Raw genomic sequence first — 14,614 nt, 5'->3', positions numbered from 1 at the left:
ATTTAGATCCTGTCCAGCTAAGATAATATTCATATAATACTCAAATATAATAAGAATGAAATCTAAGAAAATAAGGGCTATAAATGGGCTTTATTTCCTTTGGAAATAACCACTAGTGAGTGCCTTTTCTCAATGCCTTTTATTGAATGTAGCATATTTGATAATACTGCCATTTCTCTTCCAGTGTGTTTTTTTCTTTCTTGCCATCGAGTGCCAGCAAGGTCCATAAAGAATTCCATCTCTTTCAAGCTTCAGTTGTGAGATAGGCCAGAAGGGAGGAGAGTGGCTGGGGGGAGGATATATAAGCCCATCAGAAAGTCATAAAACTAAATCAAAACCAGCATCAGGACAAGATGACAAGAGACATTCTGCATCATTCCCTTCCTTAGAAAGGATTTTTCTTGGACTTCCCTGGTGGCACAGTGGTTAAGAATCCTCCTGCCAATGCAGGGGACACAAGTTCGAGCCCTGGCCCAGGAAGATCCCACATACCGCAGAGCAACTAAGCCCGTGCGCCACAACTACTGAGCCTGCGCTCTAGAGCCCATGTGCCTGGAGCCCGTGTGCCTAGAGCCCGTGCTTCACAACAAGAGAAGCCACCACAATGAGAAGCCCGCGCACCACAACGAAGACCCAACGCAGCCAAAAATAAATAACTAAATTAATTTATTTATAAAAAATAAATAAATAAAAGGAGTTTTCTTTCTGCTTAAGTTCTAGCTTCCTTTTCAATTCAGGAGTTAGCTCCAAAGTAATTCCTGAACATATATTCTTGTCTGATTCCAGATCATAGTTAATTCTCTAAGGCAGTGGTTTTCAACCTTGTCTGTACATTAGAATCACTAGGGCAGCTTTTAAAAATTCTGATGTCCAGGCTACAACTCAGAACAATTAAGTCACTATGGCTGGGATTGAGACTCGGGCATCAGTACTTTTAAAAATCCCCTTCCCCTCCACAGTTATACACACACAGGTGGTTTATTCCATGTATCTAAGGTTGAAAACCGTAGCTAATAGAACACAATTGAAGTAGTTATTAGTAATCTTAGAAAGATTGAATCTTACCTAAGAAACCTCCAGGTTTTTGTGATGGAGGAATTGAAAACTAAAGACTTACCATAATCAGTTTGCCTTTGCAAACTTATTTTCTGAGACTTTTTTTTTGTTTTTAACACATATCTACCCTGTGCTCCAGTCTAATTAGACTACTCATTCTTCTTTTTAAAAAAAAAAAAAATTATTTATTTATTTATTTATTTGGCTACACAGGATCTTCATTGCCGCATGCGGGATCTTTGTTGTGGCACATGGGATCTTCGTTGTGGCATGAGGGAATCTTTTAGTTGCGGTGTGCGAGATCTTTAGTTGCAGCATGCAAACTCTTAGTTGCGGCATGCGGGATCTAGTTCCCTGACCAGGGATCGAACCTGGATTCCCTGCATGGGGATCATGGAGTCTTAGCCACTGGACCACCAGGGAAGTCCCTACTCATCCTTCTTGATCATGCTTTTATTCCTACTTCTTCAGCCTTTGTTCAGGCTATTTGAGAAATAACTTCCCCCATTTTTGCATTCTATAATTTCACACTACCATGTCTTTGAAGCTTCTTTTCATTATCCTTCAGCCAAAAGGAGGCTCTTCTATTCAGAACTTTCTTTTTTTGCTTTAGTATATTCTGTATGGTTTTTGCATTCGTGTTTTGTTTTTTTGCCAGTTTGCAAAGCCTGGATCTTGTTCATCTATGTTTTCCCCTCATCGCCCGGCATCTTTATAGTCCCCATAGTACCTTATGTCCAGCAAATGTGAGTGTGTGTTTGAATAAAAGGAATCTCATGCTTTTCAGATGTCATGCTATGGATGTTTGTTATTCTAGAAACAGGGAGAAGGTAGGTGTGTAATATCTTTTCTATTTGCTGTCATTCTTTTCCAGTTATTTGAATTCTTGGTTGTGATGACCTTTTTATCTGTACGCCTGTGATTTCTCGCCCCACATCCAACCAGTAAATAGTCTTCAGGAACCAGACTTTGTAAATGTTGGTTCTTTGAGGTTTGGAGTGTTCTGTAGCTTAGTGCAGAACATGCTTATTCATGCCAGTTATGAAACACCTGCCTGGGGTTTTTGTTCTGTCGTGGTGGAAATAAGTCCCATTATTTTTCAGTATATATATTATTTTTGAGATTTTGGCAACCCAGTTTTATATATCTGTCCATTGAGAAGGTAATAAATCCCCTCTCTCAAATCCTGAAGACAAATACAATTTTTTTTTTTTAACACAACCACAGCCTAGAGCTCTCCAAGTTTCTACCACTAAATGACAGACAATAAAGGAAACAGTGTTTTGTAAAGCAGACAAGGCATTTGGTGATTCAGAGGGGAATGTTAGATGCACAGTGAGAGCTAGGGAAGTAGCAGTATAGAATCGTAGCACAAAAACGTATTGTTTGCTTTCTGAATAGCACCATTAGTTGTGGGTATATACGTTTTATGTTTTTTCATGGTAGCTGTTTTCAGCTTCAGTTCTTCTTTAATGCTTTTGTCCTGGAATTCAGGGTGAATTATATCAGAGCCCTGACGGGAAAAAGAGGCAGAAGTAAGACCATGTGGAATTATTTTCCTGTCACCTAGCTAATTGCGTTAGTCTAATTCTCCAATAGTTAGCATCCTTTTAAATGATCTACTCCAGATAAATCACAGCATTTCTCCTTAGCTGTATTGACTGTGGGAGAGATTTGAAGAATTGCATGCCGTCGCATTTCCTACCCAGATAGGATATCTTCCTAACCCAGCCGTTTGCTTTCTTAGGAAAGTTCTAAACTCTAAAAATCACTCTTATTCAAGCTATAATTTTTGAAGCTTGAAATTGCAGCTCACTACTGGTTTGGTTCCCACTTTCTCAGTGGGGTGGCAAGTTTTGTAGTTCAAAGCACAGTTTAGTTTTTCTTTTTTTTTTCCCCCCTTAAATTTCCTTTTAAAGAAAAAATAAACATATTCAGAACATTACGACTTAGAGATATAGCTTCTTGGAATATGTAAACTCTTTAAATCCTGTTTGGGTTTGTGCCTATGTACCCCAGTGGAAAGACTGGATCTGAAACATCCCTGAGATGTCCCAGCTCCATCTTCTTTCCACGTTTTCTCAAAACTCCCACACACCATCACTTCCCCTACTCAGTTCCCCTAGGTTATATTTCTTTGCAATCTAGAATTTCTTTAGGCTTTGGGAGTCAAGTTGAATAACATGTATTCCCCGCAACTTGGTAGAGCAATTTACAGATTCTATATGGGCATCTAGTACTTAGCTAAATGAACTCTACCTTTCTCTCCTCTCTCTCCTTTCTCTCTTTCAGCTTGGCAGTGACCTTGGCGGGGGCATTGGAGGAAGTCCGGCAGTAAGTGCCATCGGTTTTTTTCACCATGGGATGCACTGCCCCCTGTTTGATGCCTTTCCTATGCACACGTTCTCAGACCAGCCACCGCTGCTATCTAGCCCTGTACACCAGAACCTCTGTAGCAGTGTATGAAGAGTAGAAAGTAGCGTAGGGTTACTTGGAATCTTTGGGACCATACACCACATGTGGTGTAGGGGTCTCTTTAGGGATTGGCGCTCTGGTGTCTACAGAGTTCTTTGTCTTCCTGACATTAAAGGGCTAAAGGAAATGGAACCTCCCATCTTGACGAGAGAATACTCTTTTCTCTTCTGTCGTCTAGAAAGAGCTTGAGCGTCAGCTGGACTCAGAGTGAGACTCACCTCGTACGTGAGTTAGGGGGGTGTGAGTATCCATCTCCCCCAGGAGAGTTTCCTACTAGATATTTATGCCTAAATGGGGAAATAAGACTTGCCTGGGCCCAAGTGGAAATGGAACTGCTGTCTAAGTTGGATGCTTCTCCTTCTTTCTGTAGAAACAGATTCCCCCTTCATTAGGGTACCTGTAGGCCTTTTGCACAGAATCATGGAAGCTAAAATTGGAAACAAACAAAAAACTTTGGATCACTGTGTTCCTGATCCTACTGATTACTCTCTTGATAGAACTTCTAAAGAGTGTGTGTATCTTTTCAATGATGAAAAATAACCATGATGATTTGAAGGACAAAGAAAATATGAATTAAACGCCTAAGAATACTGTAATTATGGTGTGTTCTTATTGATTTATCAATACTATTAAAATATATAGCAACATTTTAAGGACGATTAATCAGTTCTTCCTGATCTCCCTGCTCCCCTTCCCTTTTATTCCCTGCAGGTGGGACAATCCTTCATCCCATCATCAGTGCCTGCAACCTTTGCTCCTTCACCTACTCCTGCCGTGGTCAGCAGTGGTCTGAATGACCTGTTTGAACTCTCCACGGGGATAGGCATGGCACCTGGTGGATATGTGGCTCCTAAGGCTGTAAGTAAAACAACACTTTCTTAGTGGGCAGGACCTAAATTATTTAGCATCTGACATTTGTGTTACTCTCACTGATAATAAATCCAAGGTTGGGGCTCTTTTTCTAGAGGATTTATGAGGAAGATGAAAGGCGGCCTCAAACCTAGCAATAAGAAGCACCATAGCATCCTTATTAACCATTTGTATAATTAGACTTTAAATTGGAAATACTAAGTATTTAGGTTTTGTTCTCTAGTTTAGAAATACTGCCTAGCTTGTCAACACTGAAGTCAGTCTAGTGTAGATCTGATAATACAGAGCAACAGCAGGAGGAAAAAGACATAATAGAGAAGTAACATTTTACTTTGCATTCTTTCCACTCTCCTTTTTCCATTGGTACTGCATATGGATTCTAGAGTGCCATTGCTCAGATTTGGTTGTCATGCATTTTACTACACCTTTTTAGAGTTTTGATTTAGCTTTGTGTCATTGGTGTCCCTCTAGTCTCAGCCTCACTTGATGTCATGCTCAGATTGAAATTCAAAAGGGGAAGGGGAAACTCCTTGTAAATGAAGCACATTTCGGCCCTTGGGAATAGTGCCTTCCAGGCTAAGCTAGGTTTCTTTTAATTTTGCCTTTCTGAGGGGCAGCATGCCTGGTTGCTTTCTGAATTCTCTGCCTGCTCATCCAGCTCAGTGTGGGGAATCCCTGCTGCAGATAGTAAACCAGTTGTCCATCCCAGGAGTCTTGTCTTTGTGTACACACCCATTACATAGAGTAACCAGAAATATGATTCAAAACTGATCTATAGTGTTTTGGCACAACTTAGTAGCTTTGTTGTAAGGTTACTGCGTTGGATATTATCCCCACAGACTTTTAATTGATTAAGAGGTTATCTAAGAGGTAACAAGAGGTACTTGTTTACTAACATTACAGTAATACCTAGAAATGACAAATTTAAATAATGTTGAAAGATCAGGTGGAAAATTAAGTTTCCCTCTGTCCCCACTTCCCCATAAGTAGCCACTATTAACTTTCTTCTGTGTCCTCTCAGAAGAAAAAAAGATCATGCATATACCTGTATGTTTGTATCCTTTAAATACCGTCAGTGGGATATACTGTTTTGCACCTTGTTTTTTCTCTACCACAGTCTTTTGAATGGCTGTATCCACTTTATTGATGTGTACCACAACATATTTAATCTTTCTCCTGGTGATGGACATTTAGGTTATTCATCTAGTCCTATCCCCGCCCCCTTTTTTGTTATTATGATGTTACCATGAACATTCTTGTTTATGTGTATCATGGTATATTTTTGTAAGCATATCTATAGGATAAACTTGGAATGTGCTTGATCATTTAAGCATTTAAAAATAGACATTACAGGGACTTCCCCAGTGGTCCAGTGGTAAAGAATCCGCCTTCCAATGCAGGGGTCGCAGGTTCAATCCTTGGTTGGGGAACTAAGATCCCATATGCCGCCGGGCAACTAATCCCACGCACCACAACTACTGAGCCTGCATGCAACAACTACTGAGCCCGCGCGCCTCAACTAGAGAGCCCATGTGCCACAAACTACAGAGCCCATGCGCTCTGGAGCCTGTGCGCCACAATGAGAGAGAGAAATCCACACACCACAACTAGACAGAAGCCCACGTGCCACAGCGAAGAGCCCACGCAGGAACAAAAAGATCCTGCGTGCTGCAACGAAGATCCTGTGTGCTGCAACTAAGACCCAACGCAGACAAAAATAAAACAATAAATTATTTTTTTAAAAAAAGACATTACCAACTTACCCTCCAAAAAGGTGACATCAAATTATATTCTCCAAAGCAGAATGTAATAGTGCCAGATTCCTTATATTCTCCTTCATTATTACTGACTTTTTGAATTTTTGACCCTCTGATAGATGAAAAATAGTATCTTGTACTATTAAATAGTGTCATTTTCTTCTTTTCTTTTTCCTTTTTTTCCTGTAATGTGGTTGAGTATATTCTCTTGTTTACTAGCCACCCACTGGCTAATGGGTATTCTGTCTTTAGTCAGGACAGTTCATGAATTCCTGTTGGTTTTATTTTATATATATATATAAACTGGTACAGTCCAGGAGTATTACAGATTCTGGGGCCAGAGGTGGGTCACGAATGAATTATATAGAGAGAATAGGCATTCAGATTACTTAAACGACATCTGAATACTTAACTATTTCCCAGAGACTATAACGAAGGTTAAAAATATACATAAGACATGGTCCTTGCCCTTAACAGATTACTGATAAGGAATTTGGTAATGATTTTTAAAAGTCTTCAAATATTGTAAACATGCGATTTTCATTAGATCAGTTTTTCCCTTTTAAGCCTTTTACCAAAGCTACTAACCAAAGAAACCCCATGTTATGCTCATTGGAATTTCTCCTTTCGCCATGGTTACCCAGAGACTATTTTGGGGTTTGTTTTTCTTTTTTTGTTTGTTTTTGGCTTTGGTTTTGGGTTGGGTTTTTGTTTTGTTTGGTTGGGGTTTTTTTGTTTGTTTTTTGATTTTTGGTGGGGTTTTTTTGGTTCTTAAATAGTTGAGAATGATCTCAAAATTCAGCAAATATGACTTTATCCAGAGCCTTTTGCATTTGGCTTGGTATTTATGGTATAAAAATCACCTTAGTTGCCTAAGGAAGTGAAATCTTAATTTCATCTTTATTCAGAAGCGTCCTGTCTGGTTTCATTGGGCTTTATACTGTGTTTCAGGTCTGGCTGCCTGCAGTAAAGGCTAAGGGCCTGGAGATTTCGGGAACGTTTACTCACCGCCAGGGGCACATCTATATGGAAATGAACTTCACCAACAAAGCTCTGCAGCACATGACAGACTTTGCAATTCAGTTTAACAAGAATAGGTAAGAAATCTGAGTTCCCCAGCGCGATCCTGAGACAGCAGTGTACTTTGTGTCCAACAAGAGAGTGTTCCATTTAGCAGTGGGTAAAAACTCTCGTGTTGGCAGATGCCTGATGTAGAGTGAGCGGAGGCTCTTGCACATCTGTTCCGTGGTCAGCTTCAACACTGGAGGCCCTAGGGAATTTTGCTGGGAAAACTCATCCATATAGAATAAGAAAACTGTCTTTGCCGTTATAATCATACCTTTTCTATAATGTTTTGTAAATGAAATCACATAGTATGGAGTCTTTTGCATTTGATTTCTTTCACTTAGCATAACGCTTTGAGATGTTTCAGCAGTCTGTTCTGTTTTATTGAGTAGTACTCCATCGATGCTTATACCGTGATTTGTTAACACTTTCGCCAGTTGGTGGAACTGGGGGTTGTTTCCAGTTTTATCTTTTATGACTAAAGTGCCTGTGAACATTCACGTACAGGTCTTTGTGTGGATGTATGTTTTCATTTTTCCTGGATAAATACCTAGCAGTGGTATTGCTGGGTCATATGGTAATAAGTGTGAATGTTCCAGCTGTTCCATATTCTTACCAATGCCAGCCATGCTTATACATGTATAGTAGTATCTCATTTTAACTTGAATTTCCCTAATGACTAGTGATATTGGGCATTCTTTTCATAATCTTATTGACCATTCTTATATCTTCTTTGGTGAAGTATCTGCTCAGATTGTTCCTTTTTCTTTTTTTCTTTTTAATTGATTATCTTATTATCAAGTAATAAAGTATTTTATATATTCTGGTTACAAGTCCTTTGTCAGATATGACTTGCAAATATTTTCTCCCAGTTTGTGGCTTGCCTTTATTTTCTTAACAGTGTTTTTCAAAGAACAAGTTTTTTATTTTTTGTTTTATTTATTTATTTTTTTAAGGGAGATTGCGATTGACACATATACACTGTTTTTTTTTTTTGGCTGCGTGGGGTCTTCGTTGCTGCGTGCCAGCTTTCTCTAGTTGCCGTGAGCAGGGGCTGCTACTCTTCGTTGAGGTGCGCGGGCTTCTCATTGCAGTGGCTTCTCTTGTTGCGGAGCACGGGCTCTAGGCGCGTGGGCTTCAGTAGTTGTGGCATGTGGGCTCAGTAGTTGTGGTGTGGCTCTCAGACTCTAGAGTGCAGGCTCAGTAGTTGTGGCGCACGGGCTTAGTTGTTCCGCAGCATGTGGGATCTCATCGGACCAGGGCTCAAACCCGTGTTCCCTGCACTGGGAGGTGGATTCTTAACCACTGCGCCACCAGGGAAGCACAAGTTTTTTATTTAAATAAAGTTTACTTTACAATTTTTTCCTTTTTATGTCTTTTGCTTTTTGTGTTCTGTTTAACAAATCTTTGCCTGACCCACAGTTACAATTTTTTTAAATGTTTTTTAATAGAAGTGTTAATAGATTTAGCTCCTTTACCTTTTAGAATTCATTTTGAGGTAATTTTAGTGAGATAATATGTGTAAAGTAAGAGTCAAAGTAAACTTTTTTTTCCGTAGTAAGTCTTGAAGTTAGATAGTATAAACCCTCCTACTATGTATGTTCTTTTTCAAAAATTGTTTTGGCAGTTCTAGGTCTTTTGCCTGCTGGAATTTTGCTTGAGAGTGCAGTGAATGTGCAGATCAGTTTGAGGGAGAATTGGCATCAAACGATATTGAGTCTTCTCATCCATTAGCATAGCATATCTCCCCATTTATCTAGGTCGTCTTTAACTTCTCTCTGCAGTGTTTTATAATTTTTCGTGTACAGATCTTGCACATCTTTAGTCACATTTAAGTGCTTTATAGTTTTGATGTTATAGTAAGTAGCATATTTTAGTTTTTGGTTGTTGCTAGTATATAGAAATACATCTGATTTTTGTACATTGAACTTGTATCTTAAAACTTCATTAAACTTACTTATTAGTTCTAGTAGCCTTTTTTTAGATTCCTTATGGTTTTCCACATAGATAAATCATGAGAGCAAGATAAAAAGGGCAAAAGGGTTTTTTGACCCATAAATGTTGATACCAAAATGAGTGATGTGTCTACTCAAAATCATTTCTTTATTACATTTGGGACTCTAAAGTGTAGTTTATCTACAAAAAGGAAAATGTTTCTTCTGATAGTCTGTGACTCTTGAAATTGATACTACCTATATAAACTCAATAATTATTTTATAAATAATAAAATCCCATCTTCCTTCCTGAGGCACATTAGAACATAAATTCATTATAAATTTATATCATTAAGTTGTTTATTTGTTATACCTAAGGGCCTACTTTTCCCTTTCTGCTCCATCTTTTTAAAATTGTATTCTTATGTTTCTGAGATGTAAGACATGTCTGTCTTCCCTCATATATTTTTGGGTTTTTTTGTAACTTGAGACTCAGGCTTTTCCCATCTCTTTACTATTCTTGTATTATTATTAGGCAGGCTTCTCTGAGAAGTCAAACTGGTGAGTACTCACTGCCTGCCTTAGGTGAAGAAAGTGGCCAGATTTGAGTCTATAACTTATCCTTTGGGGTGTTGTTTGGAATGTTTAAGCCAATCAACTCTGCTTTACTTAGACTGGCTCTTTCCCAATGATTGTATCCTGTGTAAGTAAATAAAGAAGAAAGAAAATGAGAGTTACCAGTAAATCATCCTCTGGTCTGATCAGGCAGGTTGTCAAGCAAGTGCAATAATATCATTATACTTTACAGGGTGGGTATTCTTAAGTGTTCTTTCTCCCAAAGATTATCTAAAGAAAGATGTATTTAAAAAAGATGCTTATCAAACCTGTCCCTCTAGTGGCATGATAAACATAAGAAACTTTCAGAATCAGAGCATTAGCAAACCAGTTTTGTACTTGTGAATGTTTTCTCCTTCCTCAAATCTTTTTAATGGAAAAAAGAGGTTATGTTGTAACTAGTGTTACAGCAAATTAGAATTGGGCACTTTAGTGCCTGCTATTCCTTATGTTTCCTTCAAATGGAGTAAAGAGCCATTGAAACCTAAAGACGTGGCTAAATGCTGCCTCCTGATTAACCTCTGGGATTTCTTCATCCTCTCTCCTAGCTTTGGTGTCATCCCCAGCACTCCTCTGGCCATCCACACACCACTGATGCCAAACCAGAGCATTGACGTCTCCCTGCCTCTCAACACCTTGGGCCCAGTCATGAAGATGGAGCCTCTGAACAACCTGCAGGTTAGACTTTTACTTCACTCAGGGGGTACAGGTTTATATCTTGCCAATTTTATCTGTAAAGCAACCCCTCTCTTTCTTATATTAGATTTGGTCATGGAATAGGGTTTGAAATAAATCTGTGGAGAAGACTGTTATTTTTCATTAAAAATACACACAAAAGTCACGCATTGACACGGAAAGTTATTTTCTTTTTACTCAACAAAAAAACGTTTCAAGGTGTTACGTACAAACTTTTTTTTTTTCTTAAGACTTTCATAGAGAATTTGAATGTCACAAGAATAGATTTCAGTAGAGCTGTGTGGAGGTCATCTTTGAACACACAGCCATAAATAGTTGGGTTATCTGGATTTAAATATGATAAGTGTGTGGTGAGTGTAGCAGCATCTTAGAGGAGCTCAGAACTTTATCAAGTTTATAAGAGCCTCTCCATCTTGAAAATACTGAATTTTTAGAATGCTTAAGGTCCTAGCTTAGAGTATCATTTTGTTTTCACCACTTTGAATTTCTCTTTGAAATATAAGCCTTTTGGGGTTCAAGCAACATGAAGGCAGAGTAGTAAGCATGTAAGCTGAAGCTGTAGCAACCCTCAAGGGATAAAATACAGATATAAGCCCAAGAAGTTGAGGGTTTTAGTGCTCACAAGGACAGAAGAGACCACCTTGGGCTGACCTGAGATGGGGAACTGTAACTGATCCCTGCACAAAGCTGAGACCCTGGAAGGGCAAGTCCCTCAATGAAAGGGGAACGAGAAAAACATTTCCAAAGGGGCAAGTGATGAGAGAGTTCTCTTTGACCTGGGTTCTGGGCGACCTCTTGTGAGAAATCCAGGGCCTGAATTTATACTGTGTACGTGAAGAATTCTCCAAACCAGTAAATTAATGTAAAATTGGACCAGAACTGGTGAAACCCAGGGTACCTGGCAGAAGCAAATGCAAAACGGCCTTTTTGCAATGGTTTTGAACTTTAAGGCCATCAGGACTCCCATCTGAGAAGAAAATCTCTACTGAAAGTCAGCTCACAATTTAACCAAAAAAAAAAAACGAGGGAAAGATGCACTGTGACTGACAGTCAGAAGATGCAACAAAGAGGATTGGTATCCCCTTCTATCGAGAACTTGAAACGATAGAATAGTATGAATGAGACTATAAGATATGTTTTAAATGATGAGCAAAAAATATCAACCTTCCACTTTCCAATCAAGACAGGTGGGATCCCATTGCTCAATCTCCTGGAAATACCAGTGTGGGATACTAGTACTTAATGGTGAGACATCAACAATAAAATTACTTAGAGTTAAAAGTAACATTCTCCAATAGTTTAAATACCAGCGCACCAAGCCTGCTTGCCAGTTGACTAACTACCTTGCTGCCTCAGCAGTTGACTGCTTCTTTCTCAGCAAAGGGTGTAATGATTTAGAGTGACAATGAGTGAGTCACAATATAACTTGGCTCAGTCTAGAAGAACAAAACAAGGATTTCTGTGCAGAAGGAATTGGCTGTGTTGCTATAATGAGACTAATGTGTTAAGGGGCTTTTCCAGCACAGAATCCTAAAAGAAACTAACTAACCCAAATTTACATCTCCTCTCTTTTCATTGAAATCTAACCTCTTGTTGGCCCACAGAGCCTCAAGCCAAATATTTGAGGACAGTCAGCATGGGTGCGAGGATGCTTTACTTTAGAATTAGGAAAGGGAATTTGGGTCACAGAAATGAGGGCAAATTTCCTACTCTTAAAACCAAAAGGAAACAGTAAATAAATAAATGTCCGTTTACTTCGCTATTTGCATTTGCATTTCACATTCAGTGAAATGAACATCCCAAATAGGAACCCTCATAAAAGAAATTGAATCTTAGTCCAAACCCCTCCCTCAAAAGTATTGATATATTAGGACTAGCAAGTTTTCATTTTCACAAACGTGACATTATAAAAAACAATCTTAAAATTTTTCTATCTAAGCAGAATGTAATAAAGCAGTTCAGCTTCTCTAGGGAAAACAAAATTTCCATCTGTAGTCAACTATTGATTCTCCATGTTTTCCCCATGGATTCTTTTCTTGCAAGGATGTCATAATAATGGCTATTTTCTCATTAATTGGCATTGCCCAATGGAGAAGATAAGCAAAAACTTGAAAAAAGGTGAAGTTTTTTTTCCCCCTATGAGCAGCTCTATTTAATGTCTGCTAGTGCAAGGTGAAACTAATGACTAGCTTAAAGTGGTGGGCTACTTTAGATTTCAGCTTCCATTCTGCTCTTGTCCTAGTATGAACAGAAAGAATCAGATCTTAACTTCAACAAGCTTAGACCATAAAGATCCAGATAAAGCCAGGTAAAGATTGATTGGCATTTAAATGTTATGCAAACATAATGTTTAAATTCAAGAGCTCATGCAGGAAAAATTAGTACTTTTCTAGTACTCCAGACCATAAAATCAGGAAAGAAAAAATGGGGGTTTAGGAAATGAAAATTTGAAAGCAGTGTGGGTTGTAGCTATTTTGGCTAATTTGATATCAACATAGGACGGATAAATCAAACCTAGCCGCCAAAACTGTAATGTAACATTTAGTACAAAAACTTTTCATTAAAAACATCGTCAAACTACTTATTGGCTTATAGTCTTTTTGAAACATTATTGAAAGACACTGTTCCCTCTTAAAATGTAAAATAGGTTATACCTTAGATACCTACTAGAAATTTGAACCTAGAAAATTTTTTCTACTGTACTAATAATGTTGGTCGTAAAAGCCTTTGTGAATTCAGCTTATCAATATTACACAAAGTAAAGCTTAGCTTGCCCCCGTTGGGAGCCTCTCTTGAGTTTATTTATATCATATAATTATATTCCTTAAAAAAAAAAGAAAATTGATTCCCTCTATTTAAATAAAACAAAAACCTTAACAAATGTCTAAATGAATTTTCTCTGAGTTTTCTCTGACTTTGATATCCTTGTTTTTCATTTCATCTGTGTCAGTTGCTTAGAAACATTTTCCCAATATACTCCTTCAAACTTGATACCTGGCAGGTGACTGCTTCTTCAAGTCAGTGTCTGCAAAAAGACAGTAGAACAATGATATAACACGTGTTCATCCCAATCTTTGTATAGATGCTGTAGTGTTCTCACAGCTGCTTGGCCTCCTTTTTCACCAGGCTGTAAACTCTTGTGAGAACATGGATAGCACCATTCTTTCAAGTTTTAATTTTATCGGGATTATAAAAATACAGTTTAGAGTCAACTAGTTCTATAGTTAGCTAAGAAAAACCCAGTCCCCAGCCTTCTCTCCCCACTTATGGCCGTCATCTACATACATATTTCCAATCCTCCTATTTTCCTGATAGAGCTGTCTTAGAATTTGCTTTAATCAGTGTTCATTGTTTATGTTATTATGATTATATATACTCCTCCTAGCTGAGCTATATAGTGTGATTATTTTTTTCTCCATAAAATTTTTTATAAGTAATTAGATATTTACCCATTAATACCTGTCTTTTTATTTGTTTAATTTTTTTTTTCTTTTTAATGAGATCAGTTTATGGATTATAGTATGCGACAGACTGGGAAGGTGCCAGGACCTATAGTGATGAGCTTCTCAGGAATAGACCAACAAACAGACAGGAGTGGCCCAGACAGACAGACAGACAGAAGGACAGGGAAACAAAGCCAAATGGGTAAGAGGCCTAGGCCCAGCCTAGCAGCTGTGTCTGGCCTCCAGATCCAGCTCTGCCCTGGGGACGTGGGGGATGAGCAGGGCTGGCAGGGGCCTGCGTTCTTGTAGGGACCCCTCTCCTCACTCCCTCCGACCCTCACCAGCAGGCTGGGACCTTTGACGGGTGTTGTTTCTGGGGCTAGGGAATGGTTGGTCTGGAGTCGGGGACAGAGGGTCAAGGCTCTTGGAGGCTCCCTGGGGAGGTGGAGGCCTGGGTAGTATGGGGATAGCAGCAGCACTGGGGGGAATCTGGTCAGGCACCAGGCGCCTGGGGTGGGGCACCGCTCAGCAGGGCCCCTATATCTAGGGCAGGCCCCCCACCCTGCCCACCACACCAACATGGTGCAATAAATAAAGTTTCAAGTAGTAAGTCAGTGTCAGGTAGGAGATCTGGGGGCTGGCAGACAGGCAGGGGCTTGAGAGAGGCCCCAGTCGGCCCACCAAGTGTTCTCAGTGGGCTCCA

At 39.1% G+C, this 14,614-nt stretch overlaps 1 protein-coding gene across 3 annotated transcripts in view; it reads left to right on the top strand.

The window, feature by feature from the left end:
* AP2B1 (adaptor related protein complex 2 subunit beta 1) overlaps positions 1-14,614 on the top strand; it is a 127,293-nt gene that overhangs the window by 77,953 nt on the left and 34,726 nt on the right. For 2 of the 3 annotated variants that reach the window (XM_036835846.1, XM_036835845.1), the window contains exons 15-18: positions 3,349-3,390; positions 4,243-4,389; positions 7,110-7,255; positions 10,321-10,450. In XM_036835846.1, the coding sequence (XP_036691741.1) occupies positions 3,349-3,390; positions 4,243-4,389; positions 7,110-7,255; positions 10,321-10,450 (465 nt within the window). The remainder of the gene's footprint in view (positions 1-3,348; positions 3,391-4,242; positions 4,390-7,109; positions 7,256-10,320; positions 10,451-14,614) is intronic. The other variant, XM_036835847.1, reaches the window with a different exon arrangement.

Source organism: Balaenoptera musculus, chromosome 20, assembly GCF_009873245.2.
Source record: "Balaenoptera musculus isolate JJ_BM4_2016_0621 chromosome 20, mBalMus1.pri.v3, whole genome shotgun sequence".
In the NCBI taxonomy this organism is placed as follows: Eukaryota; Metazoa; Chordata; class Mammalia; order Artiodactyla; family Balaenopteridae; genus Balaenoptera; species Balaenoptera musculus.
The sequence above is the reverse complement of the archived record's forward strand: the minus strand, read 5'-3'. Positions and strand labels throughout refer to the sequence as shown.